The 14,769-nt window shown below is 41.0% G+C and overlaps 2 protein-coding genes across 2 annotated transcripts in view; both read right to left on the bottom strand.

The window, feature by feature from the left end:
- npr1a (natriuretic peptide receptor 1a) overlaps positions 1–12,500 on the bottom strand; it is a 46,848-nt gene extending 34,348 nt beyond the window's left edge. The window contains exons 1-2 of the mRNA XM_040122121.1: positions 12,342–12,500; positions 5,772–6,525 (exon numbers count right to left, since the gene is read on the bottom strand). Of these exons, the coding sequence (XP_039978055.1) occupies positions 5,772–6,492 (721 nt within the window). The 5' untranslated portion in view covers positions 6,493–6,525; positions 12,342–12,500. The remainder of the gene's footprint in view (positions 1–5,771; positions 6,526–12,341) is intronic.
- The window catches only part of LOC120786494 (zinc finger protein 662-like), a 10,083-nt gene continuing 7,651 nt past the window's right edge, over positions 12,338–14,769 (bottom strand). The window contains exon 4 of the mRNA XM_040121968.1: positions 12,338–12,406. Coding sequence (XP_039977902.1) covers positions 12,338–12,406 — 69 coding nt within the window. The remainder of the gene's footprint in view (positions 12,407–14,769) is intronic.

Here is a 14,769-nt window from a genome sequence, read left to right as displayed (position 1 = left end):
CACACACACACACACACTCACACAGATGTAGCTGTGCATACACAAATGCACACAATCATGCACACAATTTACATTTGCATTTTACACACACTATACATTATTTATATTATTAATGTATTTTTATTGTTATTTTATTATTGCTGCAGGGTTGAGGAGCTGAAACACAAGAATTTTACTCTCTTGTTCCTGTATAATGGGATGTGACAATGCATCTTTGCATTGTGGTAAAGAGAGGGTAGTACAGCTTTTTGGTGGCTTTTATTTCAACCTTCAGCTACAAGATAATTGTAATAAAAGGATCAAATAGTTATAAATCATGGCTTTAGTGTGCGGTATGGTACATGAAGGTTTATCTTTTCAGCATGTTGCAATACCTTTGTATTTGAGAATGAAACTTCACTCTCAACCTTAGAAACAGTAGTTGGAAAAAAAAACAAAACAAGTTTATGATCAAAACACATGGAGTTGTTATTGAATGGTAGATATTCACATTTTAAAAATTCTAGATATTCAACATATTGGTAATCTCACTTTAAATGTGTGCATTAGTGGCTATTGTGAAAATTATTTTCCGTTAAGATATTGTTAAATTCTTTATGCTTTGTCTCTTTTAGTTATTTTTTAAAAGGAGTACCATGTTTTTTAAAAGATATGTCCAAGTCATGGACAGTGTTGCAGTTAAGGGGAGGGTCCAAATAAAATTGGGAGGGTCTGGCTTTTTTTTAAAAACGCGAGACATAACGTTAAACCCAACTGCAATACATTTTGTAGAGTCCCCAGCTCCAGGCAGCTATCTAAACTTCTGCATCTTTCTGGAAGACAGTTCTATGTCTCACACTCTAAAATAACATCTGGGGTTCCCCAAGGGTCCTTTTTAGGGCCACTACTTGTTAGTTACCACTCAGTGGCGTCATCAGAGACACAGCATCTCTTCCCATTGCTACGCTGATGACACTCAGCTTTATGTCTCCCAGTGACACAGGACCGAATGATGCTCTTCTTAGATGTTTTTCCAATGTCAGTGCCTGGATGTCACAAATTTTTTTACAGCTCAAACAGGATACAATCGAAATTTTAGTTGTAGGAACAAAGGCTCAGAGACAGACACTGGTCAAAAAATTAAATTCTCCAGGACTTACCCCGAGTCAACGGGCCTGAAACCTCAATGTCATCAAAGACGACAAACTTTGGGGCTCATGTTGGATATGTCACTAAATCTGATTTTTATCATCTGAAAAATGAAGCTAAAGTGCAAATAATTTCTCTCTTTTAGCGACTGGATACCTGTCAGTTTCTGTATTGATTCTGAAATTCTTTTTACTTTTCAGACAGAGTTGAAGTGCATGAAGCAGGAGCCTCAGGTCTTCTGATTGTATAAATGCACATGAAAGGTGCAATACAAATAAAATCTGATTGATTAGTAAAGACTGTAGCGTTAAATGTCACAACACTCGTTAATTACTGTGGGTAAATTAAAGTTCAGTACTTGCTGACATGCAGAAGAGAGAGAGAGAGCTGTGCGCAGCATGTCCTCTTACTCCGTGTTGATGGTTTTACGAGTTGACCGTTTATGCACAAGCTGATGTGTATAAATGAAGCTCTGTAAGTGTTGTGGTAACAGATGGGTTAACTGCGTGAGTCCAGATCAGTGTGGACTGAAGAACATGTGCTGCATTAATGAAATGATCTTTTTATAATGCTCCAAAGTGTACACAGCCACATGCAGCATGTTTTATCTAAATTTACCCATTAGTGGAAAATGTTGGCAGAATATGATGCTGACTGACTTTATATGACACATTTAGCTTTACTGTACTTTTCTGTTTTCTGTTGTGATGCAGAAGAAAGTGAAGGTGGAGCCGCTGTTGTTAAGTAAAAAATGAGATAACGTCACTAATAACTACAAAGACCCACGTCTACTTTTTTGACCCATGGTGCAGAAAAATCCTATTTTTGATGTAAATATTTGATACAGTATTTCTTGTTTCTTTTTCAGTGAAACTAAACATAAATCTGGGATGAGAAAAAGTTGAAACATCCTCTCCGGAAACATTTGGGCATCCCTCCCCTGCTCTGCCAGAAACGGACGACTACTTTTCCTTTAGTAAAAAGATAAACAGGCCTCCTCCTTTTCTGGCCTCCCTACCCCTCCCCCCAAGTAATTTTCACACAGTCCCTAAGGTGTACCTAATGAAGGGGACACCGAGCATTTCACATGTGAAAACAAGAAATCAATGTTTTCCTTTTTCTGCCGTCTGGAAACAGAAAAACAGCAAATGAATGACTGAGAGACTAATGCTGTAATTTAGACCAGCACACACACACACACACACACACACACACACACACACACACACACACACACACACACACACACACACACACACACACACACACACACACACACACACACACACACACACACACACACACACACAGTTTGTACTTCTACCTTTGTGAGGACACCTGTTGCCCCAATGCATTTCCCTAGCCCCTAACCTCAACCTAAACCTGATTCTAACCTGAACCCTAAAACCAAGTCTGAACCCTGAGACAGCCCTTTGAAGGTGTGTACAATGTACAGCCACACATACACACACACACACACACACACTCACACACACACACTGTGTGATTTTGTACAGGATGATGAGATGAGAGAGAGAGAGAGAGAGAGAGAGAGCATACTGCTGATTAAATCACACACACTGTAATACATGTACTGAAACACACACACGCACAGACACAGGTGATTACTCTCAGTACTGTCAAGCATTGCCGCCGGCAACAGATGGCCTCAATTAGAGGATGACCGGAGCAGTTAGCATGTGTGTTTGTGTGTGTGTGTGTGTGTGTCTGTGTGTTGTTTATGTCGAGTTTACGTCAGATCTCACTAAGTGGTGAAGTGGATCAACATGGCTACGATGGACGTTAGGTAAGCACAGTTAATGTTCAGTACTCATCATTACAAACAACTAAAAACAACTCAAGAAGAGCTTCAACTGCTGGAACAATAGCTTCATATGTATATAGAGTCCAAACTTACATCATCTCGGACCATCACCTCATGAAATAGAAGACGCTTCCAGAATAGCTGCCATGTTTTCGAACTTCGCCTGACTAGATGGTCAACGGACCTGCCGGTGACTGCAGGGGTGGAGTGTAAGGAGACTGCCGTCAAGTCGGACACACTCTACTTCCCATGGCGTGAGTGAGCTCACAACAGTCAGTTTTGGGTCTATATATACAGCATATAAAGACTCATTGAGAAACACAGTACACCCGTTCTATTGCAAAACGGCATCATCAGTAAGCTACATGCCAACACATTGTACACCTGTGTCACAGCAGCAGGTTGTTCACACAACTCACTACAAAAAAAACTGTACAGCTGTTCTTTGGCTTTGTTATTTAAAAATATGTCAGAGTGTTTTGCGAAACCTTTCCACACTGTTTACTCAACCAAAAATGTGTTGTTCTAGAACATTTTCAGGCCAGGACATAAGTTTGCGTTCGTCTTTTGACTCATATGAAATTAAATCTAAGCAATGTTTTATAAGGTGTATGAGGGAAAAGTCACACATGGAATACCTGCCAGAGCAACACTTGTATTGTCTCTGGGATTTAAAATGCATAACTGGCATAAGTGACGTACGTTATTGGCGTAGCTGGCAACTATACACAATATAATCTGCCCAGTCTCCATGACATGAGGAATTGACAACACTAAACACTAAGTTTTCAAAGTTAGAACTTCAACTTGGAAGTCCGACGTAGTACGATCAGTTTGTAACTGAGACATCAGCGATCTTACTGACATTAACAGATCAGCTGCAACTCACCTGTGCCTGACTGTACTGTGGCAACAGTCTCAGCTCATAAGGATAAATAACCTAACTGACAGTGAGATACACCTTTTATTCAATCGGTAATGTAGGTTAAAATAGAAATATAATACCGATTGCACTGTCCCTCGTCATTTTCATTTATATACGTTTACTGATTTTGATGCAAATGTATTGATGTGTGAACATCTGTAGAGTCCAAAGCTCCACAGAGCAGCTCTGATGTTAAACTGTCCAATAAAAACACGAAGCTTCACTTTACCTTCAAACTAAATATTAGATTCACACTCTGACACCAAACTTCATCTTCCCGAAGGAATTAAATCGTAAATCAATCCCTGGCATTTTTCTCGTGAATACACGATCATTAACCAATAAAATGGACAAGCTCAGCCTGAGCATCTCTCCACAGAGAACCACTAAGGACTGCTGTGTTCTGTTTCTTATGCAGACGTGGCTGATCACAACATACCATGTGCCGTAGCTGAGCCAGTAGGTCGCCCACGTCATTGTGCCGGCAGAATATCTGACCCCGGTAAGAAATCGGGGGGTGGACTTTTTACATACAGCAAATGAATCACGGAGCACGAACACGACCACAATCGATAAACTCTGCTCTCTGGACCAGGAATATCTAATGCGTAGTTGCCAACCGTTTCACCTGCCCAGGGAAAATACAGCGCGTACTGTTGTTGTCGCAATTGCAATTCCGTTGCGCTTGCATGATAACAATAAAGTTTTTGAATCCTGAAACAGCTGAAAGATGAAAATGAAAACACCTCTGAGTCTGACCCCCCTCTACACTGACACATTTCAGCTACTCATTTTTAGATATTATATTGGACAGTCAACCAGAACTCACAGAACTGTAGTTACATCTCTTACTATTGTTTACAGGTTTAGGGCTTAGGTTATCTTATGGTTAGGTGTGGACGAGTTAACTGGTGGGGTTATGGTGAGGGGAAACTCGTACAACAAAGTGTGTTTTTTACCAACCGACACTGAAAGCAGCAGCAGGGGCTCAGATAAACATGTATGACCTCCATTCATAATATTAAACCTGTTTGAATGGAGTCTAACACTTGTTCATATATGAATATCCAACTAGGTCAGATCCTTTAATATCTACAGCAACTTCACTGATGTGTTCGAACATGTTTGACAGATTTACAGGTCATAAGTAAACAAATAACATGAATGTGACCAGCAGAAAGTAGAAAAGACAGAGGATGGAAGAGGAAGGAGGAAAGGACAGATTTATTTCTTCCTCTCTACACAAAAATCCTGTTACTGATTATTTAAAGGTGTGTACAACATATACACGCGCACACACACACATTTGGCCCACTATACTTATGAAGACCCTTACTGACATAATCTATTCCTTAGCGTCTACTCCTAAAATAAACCTAAACCTGAATCTAACCTGAACCTTAAAACCAAATCTGAACACATCTAGAAAATGTCCTCACTCCCAAGGTTCTTAAACTGGAAGCGGTCCTCGCAAAGACAGACATACAAGAGCACAAACACACAGAGAGCTGAGATCAGTCAGTAACTACTGAAGCAAAAAGATCAAATAATAATTAACCATCATTTAACGAAGAGAAACTGAAGGAGGACAAAAACAACAAGGAGGAGGAGCGAGGGAGGAATGAAAAAGAAAGAAGGAAAGAAAGAAAGGAAATGGAACAAAAGAAGGAAGGCTAGAGAAGGAAGGAGGAAGAGAAGAGAAAGAAAACATAACAGGAAGTGAAAGTAGTTGAGGTGTCAGACCTCGGCCATTGTTGTGGATCTCCTGGACGACTGACCAGCGAAGGAAAGGAAGGAAGGAAGAAGAAAGAGAGGGAAGACGGAGGAAGGAGGGGAGGAAAGAAAAATGCAGTCAAATTAAAATAGAGAGTGAAAGCAGTTGAAGCGGCTGACCTCTGCCGTTCTCTCGGATCTCCTGGATCACCGACTTGTAGTTGACATTGTCGGCCTCAATGACATGGTCTCGGATGGTGATGTTGCGGTTGCCTAGCAGTGTGTAGAGCCCCTCCACGGCAAAGTAGCAGGGCCGGTCATCGTTGGCGTCCTTGTTGTCGCTGAAGATGAGCATGGCGTGCCTCCGCCAGCCGAATGTCTCCTGGATCTTGGCGCCGAATTCACCCAGCCTTTTGTGGGTGGGGCCCGTGTTGGTGACTGCCGCGTAGTGTTCGAAGCCAATGGCACGGGCGCCAGCCGTCACCATGGGAACCTCCCAGTGGGTGGTGAAGCGGGCGACGGGCGAGGAGGAGTAGTCGCATCCGGGGCCGATGAAGGCCCAGGGGTCGTGGGACAGCTTGAGGTCGACGGCAACTAGCGGTGCCATGGAATCTGAGCAGAAGCCAGCATGGTTCTCTGAGCTGCCGTGAACCAGCTGGAGCTTCAGGCCTGGCAGCAGCCAGGGGTCCGAGTTCACCCGCTGCACCGCCCGGTGGAGCGCGGGCGCCACGCGAGGCCACGCCCAAGCATAGTCTGTGTTAGTCAGAGGCAAGATGGCTGCCAGAGTCACCTCCTGAAGATCCTCTGTGATGTTTTCAGCAGAGAGAGAGGACTCAGCTGACTGGACGAGGAGGAGGAGGAGGAGGATGAGGAAGGTGGGACGGGGCCACCTGGACTGCATGATGACAACAAGTCTAACAACCTGTCAGACAAGCTGCAGGGAGTAACAGACAAGAATACGCCAATTAAGGATAAAATACAGTCTGTCCTCTGCATTAAAAAACACAGCCTGTTCTCTGGATAAAACACCTCTAGATAAAACAATCTCTCCTCAGGATAAAAGACTCCGTCCCTTTGGATAAAACACCTCTGAATAACACACAGCCTGTCCTCTGGATAAAACACCTCTGAATAACACACAGCCTGTCCTCTGGATAAAACACCTCTGAATAACACACAGCCTGTCCTCTGGATAAAACCCGGGACATAGCCTTCCCTAACAGTTTCACAATCAAACCTTTTTCTTTTTTGTCTGGAACTTTTCCCTGTCTGACTTATTATTAAAGTCAGTATTTAAGAAGAAAAGCATGGATTCCCTTCAGGAGCTGCTGGGATGGCTGGGAACTTGGCCAACATGTCCATGTGGGCTCCAACAACTGTTGTCCATTAGCTCCATTTGGGCCCGATGTGTGCTTGTAGAACCACAGAGGGCCACAAATATGGAACTAATGTCCAAACTGGGCTCCAAGTGGGATATTTGCCAGTTAAATAATGGTAATGTAGAGTGTAAATATGAATAACAAATTAACGTTTACCAAAGAACTAAATTTCTGTGGATGATTACAGTAAAGATCACGACTGCATCATGTCGAGTGAGTGAACCAATGAGAAAAGAGTTGAGCTGTAAGTTTAAAGTGTTAGTAAAAAAGATAGATCTGCTTGTTAATCAGACAGAACCATATCTGCCACTGAAACTCTGGGGTATAATGACATGAACAGGAGTTTACACGCTACACTTCAAAACATACAACCCACATTGTAAATATCAATATAATTTAGACAACATTTCATTGTGTTTAGGCAGAAAAAAAAGTAGTCTGTCCCCTGGATAAAAGTCTTTCACTAAATCATAACCTGTCTTCTGACTGAAACTCATTCTGTCCTCCAGCAACAGTCCATCTGTCCTCTGACTAAAATGAAGCCTATCCTGTTGCTAAAACTCGCTCTATTCGTGTCCCCTGGATGAACCAGCCTGTCCTGTGATGCAGTTGATGTTGTCCTCTGTTTCACCGCCACATGCAGCAGAAATGATACTGAGGCAGTTTTATCTCTCAGTGTGACAGACAGATGTGATATCGAGAGACGCCGAAGCTGTGATATCAAACACACATACCGTGAGCTGTGTTGATGTTCGGATCAAGTCTCAGACATCGGAGCGTCTTTAAACGCATCAACAGGAGTTTTTGAAATCAGTTCCTGCTAAGAACTCAATGAATTTAGTGCTGTAACACCCCTGAAGGCACCCCCACATTCAAATGAAATAGATAAAATCTTAAAAATATTCAGTTTGTTTGTGCCTTTTTTATTGTGTTCTTCAGTTAACTTCTCTATGATATTTTCTATGATTTTTGTTCCCGGACATAAAGGTCTGCTTGGTTTCTGACCTTGAAAATGAGGCTGTATCTGATGTTACTATTGAGTTTTTCTTTTCAGATTCAAGCTAAAAAAAACAGTATTTTTCAAGAACAAAAGAACGAAACTTTGAGAAGAAGTTAGAAAACAAACATAATATATTTAAGTATATAATTTTGAATTTTTATTCTTTTGATCATTGGGCTCGTTTTAAAGCTTTCCCCACTCTCCCACGGATAAAATCTTAATCCTTTATTTGTTGGACGAAACCAAAATCCTGTGTTCAGCCGCTGAGAGTTTGTCATTGTTGGAACAACGTGAGAGTCCTGAAAGATTCAACATGCAATGAAAACTTTACTAACCACTAACAGCAGAAAACGGCTGGATGCACAGTGTGTGTTACTGTTTCACATTATGTGTTAGTGCGTGTTACAATGTTTCTTACTGTGTGTTACAGTGTGTATTAGTGAGTGTTACAGTGTGTGTCAGTGAGTTTTACAGTGTGTGTTACTTAGTGTTACATTGTGTTTTAGTGAGTGTTAGTGTGTTTTAATGTGTTACAGTGTGTGGATTAGTGAGTGCTACAGTGTGTTTCAGTAAGTGTTAGTGAGTGTTACATTGTGTGTCAGTGAATGTTACAGTCTGTGTGTCAGTGAGTGTTACAGTGTGTGTGTTAGTGAGTGTTACAGTGTGTGTCAGTGAGTGTTACAGTGTGTGTGTCAGTGAGTGTTACAGTGTGTGTGTTAGTGAGTGTTACAGTGTGTGTGTGTTAGTGAGTGCTACAGTGTGTTTCAGTAAGTGTTAGTGAGTGTTACAGTGTGTGTCAGTGAGTGTTACAGTGTGTGTTAGTGAGTGTTACAGTGTGTGTTAGTGAGTGTTACAGTGTGTGTTAATATGTAAGTGTGTGAGTTAGTGAGTGTTACGGTGTGTATTAGTGAGTGTTACAGTGTGTGTTAGTGAGTGTTACAGTGTGTGTTAATATGTAACTGTGTGTTAGTGAGTGTTACGGTGTGTATTAGTGTGTTACAGTGTGTGTTAGTGAGTGTTACAGTTTGTGTGTTAGTGAGTGTTACAGTTGAGTGTTACAGTGTGTGTTAATGTGTTACAGGGTGTGTGATAGTGAGTGCTACAGTGTGTTTCAGTGAGTGTTAGTGTGTGAGTTAGTTAGTGTTACGGTGTGTATTAGTGTGTTACAGTGTGTGTTAGTGAGTGTTAGTGTTTCTTACTGTGTGTTACAGTGTGAGTCAGTGAGTTTTACAGTGTGTTACAGTGTGTGTTAGTGTGTGTGTTAGTGATTGTTAGTGTTTCTTACTGATACACACACTGTAACACACAGTGAGTGTTAGTGTTTTTTAGTGAATGTTAGTGTGTTTCAGTGAGTGCTACAGTGTGTATTAGTGAATGTTAGTTTGTATTAATGAGTGTTACGGTGTGTGTATTAGTGTTACAGTGTGTGTCAGTGTGTGTTACAGTGTTTGTTAGTGACTGTTACTGTGTGTGTGAGTGACTGTTACAGTGTGTGTCAGTGAGTTTTACAGTGTGTGTTAGTGTGTTACAGTGTGAGTGTTAGTGTTACAGTGAATATTAGTGTGTTACAGTGTGTCTTAATATCTTACAGTGTGTGTTAGTGAGTGTTACAGTTTGCGTGAGTGTGTATGTATGAGCCATTGTTCTCCAGAAGCCTTCAGTCTTATGTAAGCGTTGTTGCGAAATAGAAGCAGAGTCAAGTGAAAATAACAAACATACACAACACTGGCTGGAACATTATAGAAATACAGTCAGTGGCTCATAGAAACAGTTAGAGACATTACACGACACATACTATGCAACAGGAACATTACAGGACAGTTAGAGTAATATTATGACATGGTCCTGGAAAACGCTCAGTGTTTTAAACCCTGTTTAAAAAACTTTTCAGATATGGGGACCAAGTCAGTACCAGTTTCACAGACTGGTGGTGTGGGTGAGTGGGGGGTGATGATCCATACTCACTAACGTAAACCTATATTTCTTATTTTCAGAAGTTGTCAGACGAGTCTTTGCTCTGAACTGAGATGAGACAAACAATTCCTGCAAATATTCGAAGGTCGATGCAAACACAGAAACACAACTGGCTGACACGTGAACAACCGAATATATAAGCTGTGGAAATGTTGAATGAAAGAATCCTTTTTTCATAAAGTTTAACAAACAAGTGCATTCAATCATGATAAAGTCTCAAGATAATAAAGTTAATTTATGTAATCTGCACGAAATGAACTACAGATGGAAAATAACCACATTTCCATCAATGTTTATTATGCAAACTGTGCCTGTTAAATAAAACATTAAACAAGAAACAGTTTAAGTTGAAGCTTAAGCGAATTCCTGATCAGCTCGGTGATTTTGAAAAATACTTTAGATATTTTCTGTATTTGTCAGGTGACATCTTCTCTGTCTGCAATACACAAATTCCACGTCAGAATGAGTCTGAGAACTGAGTTTGAGAAGTTATTTTTGATGTATGAAACAGTGATACCGCTCACTGTTCTTTCAGTTTACAGCTTTAGACACTTTGTCTAAAACACATCACCTTTTACTAAAGAACATAACATGTATAAACTATAACATTCCTCTATGCTCTCAATAATCAGAACTAACTTTAGAGTGTTTTTCTCTGTGGTTTCTTTTAAAACAAATGCATGTACTGGAATATTATAGAACTCTAATAGTGATATAAAAATCAGATATATTAACACTAAGTTGTTCCTCAGGGTTCTACTTTAGGACCAGTTTTTTTGTGGTTTTTGTTTGTTTTTATTGTCTCTTGTTTTTTCTCTGATAGAGTGGTTCACTTCTATGCAGATGATACTGTTACATGCACGTCCTACCTTTGTTTATTTAGGTTAATTTGTATTCTGATTTTAACCCTCTACAAACTTGTTATTGGCTAATACACGGATGCTCAAAGTCAGAATATCGACTCCAGATCCAAATGTCTCTGGCTTTAGTTTGTAATGACGACATCTCTCCATGATGCTTTGGGACATTTGAGTTTGAGTAGAGTACGGTTTAACCTGATATGAATTTGACTAGGAAAGCATTATTTTCTTTTGTTTTTCTTTCCTTTCATCCCTAATTGCTGATGTAATTATTTACAGACAAGAATAAATTTCCATTTCATCTTTAATCTTCTCTAGTAATATTCCCATAGAGACCATCTGTGCCTCTTGAGGGTTATCAAAAGATTTTTCAACTGATATTTAGTTACTGTTCATGTAATACTGTAATATTCTATACCTATATGTGTGTGTGTGTGTGTGTGTGTGTACAGACAATATCTATATAAATATACATATAACAGTATCGTATATCAGTATACAACAATACTATATTATTACTACTATTATTGTGCTTTTATGGTATTATTTGTTTGACTAATTCTTTCGTTTCTACTATATATACGTCATAGTATTATACTGTATAGTGCCTGTATATTACGTACACTGCACATACTGCATATGATATATATGACACTTTACACTATACTTTATTATGAATATTGTACCTTTTATTCATACTTGTATATTCACGTCATGGCTGTTGGAGTTGCACTACTAGATTTATTTTAGACAAATATTTACATAATTCACTTCTACAGTCTAATGTGTTATCACGTTAGTATCGTGTCTAACTTTTTAATGTCATCTCCGATTTCTTTCATTTCTATAGGTCTGTATCTTTTTCTCACTCTGTTTCTGTGCTGCTGAAAATGTCATTTTACAGTTAAGTCTGATCTGATCTTAACAGTGACTTTACTTTGATCTTAACTCCATAATATTTGGAGCTGCAAATAACGATTATCACTACTATCACAACAATTATTTTCACTATCAATTAATCTGCTGATTATCACCTTGATTAATCTCCTCTCATACTGTGGCATTTGTGAAACTGGAACCTGGTATATTTGACTCTTTTGCTTAAAAATGACTTTATCGACTATCAAATTATCTGCCAAATCATTGTCTGGTTATTGATTAATCGATCAACTGATTATTGTATTAATTGATCGATGGTTGCAGCTCTGATCATTCTTGCAGCAGGGACTTTTCTGACAGAGACTTTAATATTTCTGCATCACTCAGCGTGTTTGTTCTCCGTTAATCTCCCTGAAGTATCTGAACGATCTGAGTCTGATCCGAGTCTCCGGCTGTTCCAGGTCGGTTTCAGGTGAACTCGGTCAATATTTCGGGTCTTTACCTGCTCAGATCTTCAGTCCGTCGCTTCCTGCACCTCCATTATCCAGCAGCGGAGAAAAAGAAGGAGGAGAAGAAGCGGACGGATGTTTCCACAGCAACGAACCGAACAGCAGAGAAAATAAGTGACAACAGAAAAAACCGGGATCCGCACACTCACCGGGAAGCTCGAGCCCCGCTGCTCTCTGTCTGTCCCGGCACGTTTCCGGTTCTGTCTCCCGGTAACTGTTGAGAAAAGAGAAAGAAAACGGGTTCAAACGTCCCGGTAATGTTCCAGGTTTACTGTCGGTGCTGCAGCTCCGGTCTGTCTGTCCACACACCGAAAGGCACCGGCGGGCACGCGCACACAGGCACACACTTTTTTTTTTGGTGGTGGTGAGGGCGATGGGGGGTGTAGGGGGCACGAGGACTGTCCTGATAATGCTGACTGTGCGTGTGCGCGCGCGTGTGTGTGTCTGTCCCCTGTGACTCTGCGTAGCGAATATTCAATTACCCCGATGAGGAGGCCCGGGGGCGTGCGTGTGCACGTGTCTTTTTGTGCGCGCGCACTGTCCCAACCCCCCCCCCCCCACCAACAGCCAACCAGCTGTTGGTAGGGGGGGGTTGGCCGGTGGTTGCTTCGACATTTCACTGTGAAACTGAACCAAGACTAAACATCAGATTTTACACGATACATGCCAAACTTCAGTTTTTATGCACGCGCCTGAAGATCAATTGAATTAAATTCAATTCGATTCAGTTTTATTCATATAGCAGCCAAATCACAACAGAGTTTATCTCAGGGCACTTTTCATGTAGAGCAGGTCTAGATTGGACTCTTCATAGTTAGATGTACAGAGACCCAACATTCCCCCATCGGCAAGCACTTGGCCACAGCGACAAGAAAAACTCCCTTTAACAGGTAGAAACCTTGAACAGAGCTTGGCAATCACTTTGATTGATTAGTTTGATTGGTGATTCTGTTAATGGGACATTCCGTAGACACGAATCAGACTGATCAGCACACGGGACAGCAGCAGAGTGATGTTTGAGTACTTTATTATAACAATAAGCACACTAGCTCAGAAAGGGTTTGTTTATGGGGCCCCCTGGTGGCTGAGGCGCCCTCAGGTTTACTCAATAATCTGACAGAAAAATGTCTGGAGGGCTTTTTGAACCAACACTAAAGTTAAATTCCTGGTTTTTCTGAGATGTGTTTGAACCATAGTTAAAAGACCACCCTAACCAAAGATGTGTTTGGGTAAAACACAAATACATACATACAGATACACACATTAAGTGGCATCAAAAAGTTTGGGCCCCCCGGTCCATATTTCTGTTGCTGTGAATAGTGAAGTGAGTAGAAGGTGAGCTGATCTCCAAAACGCATAAAGGTAGAGGTGAAACATTTTTTTCTAAATTTGAATCCAGATCAGTGTTTTATTTTTGTTTTGCACAAGTTTAGAGTGAAGAAGGAAAGGAGAACCATACAAAAGTTTGGGCACTAAGAGATTTGAGCTATCAGATAACTTTTACCAAGGTCTCAGACCTTAATTAGCTTGTCAGGGCTGTGGCTCGGTCACAGTCATCGTTAGGAAAGGCCAGGTGATGCAAATGTGAAAGCTTTATAAATACTCTGGCTCCTCAAACCTTGTTCCAACAATCATGGGCTCCTCTAAGCAGCTGCCTAGCTCTGAAAATTAGAATAACTGATGGCCACAAAGCAGGAGAAGGCTATAGAAAGATAGCAGAGTGTTTTCAGGAAGCCGTTTCCTCAGTTCCTAATGTAATTAAGAAATGGCCGTTAACAGGAATGATGGAGGTCCAGTTGAGGTCTGGAAGACCGAGAAAACTTACAGAGAGAACTGCTGGTAGGACTGATAGAAAGGCAAATAAAAAAACCCCGTTTGACCGAAAGAGACCTTCAGGAAGATTTAACAGACTCTGGAGCGGTGGTGCCCTGTTCTACTGGGCAGCGACACCTGCACTGATACGACCTTCATGGAAGAGTCACCATCACCACAACATTCAGCGTCAGAAGTTTGCAAAGAAACATCTCAACAAGCCTGATGCATTTCGGAGACAAGTCTTGTGGACTGATGAAGTTGAAATAGAACTTTATGGCCACAATGAGCAAAGGGATGTTTGGAGGAAAAAGGAGCAGAGTTGAATGAAAACACCACCTCTCCAACTGTTCAGCACGGGGGTGGATGGATCATGCTTTGGGCTTGTGTTGCAACCAGTGGCAAAGGGAACATTTCACTGGTAGAGGGAAGAATGGATTCAATTAAATACCAGCAAATTCTGGGAGCAAACGTCAGACTGTCTGTAAAAAAGCTGGAGATGAAAAGAGGAGGCCTTATAACAGGATAATGATCCGAAACAAACCTCAAAATCCAAAATGGACGACCTCAAGAGGCGCAAGCTGACGGGTTTGCCATGGCCCTCAGTCCCCCGACCGAAACATCATGGAAAATCTGTGGATAGAGACTCAGAAGAGTCTGCAAGACGGACCAAGAATCTACAGAACTAGAGGCCTGTTGCAGAGAAAAATGGGCAAAAATCCCCCAAACAAGAACTGAAAGAGTCTCAGCTGCTACAAAAAGCGT

The sequence above is a fragment of the Xiphias gladius genome, chromosome 24 (genome assembly GCF_016859285.1).
Source record: "Xiphias gladius isolate SHS-SW01 ecotype Sanya breed wild chromosome 24, ASM1685928v1, whole genome shotgun sequence".
In the NCBI taxonomy this organism is placed as follows: domain Eukaryota; kingdom Metazoa; phylum Chordata; class Actinopteri; order Istiophoriformes; family Xiphiidae; genus Xiphias; species Xiphias gladius.
This window is presented reverse-complemented; position numbering and strand designations above follow the sequence as displayed.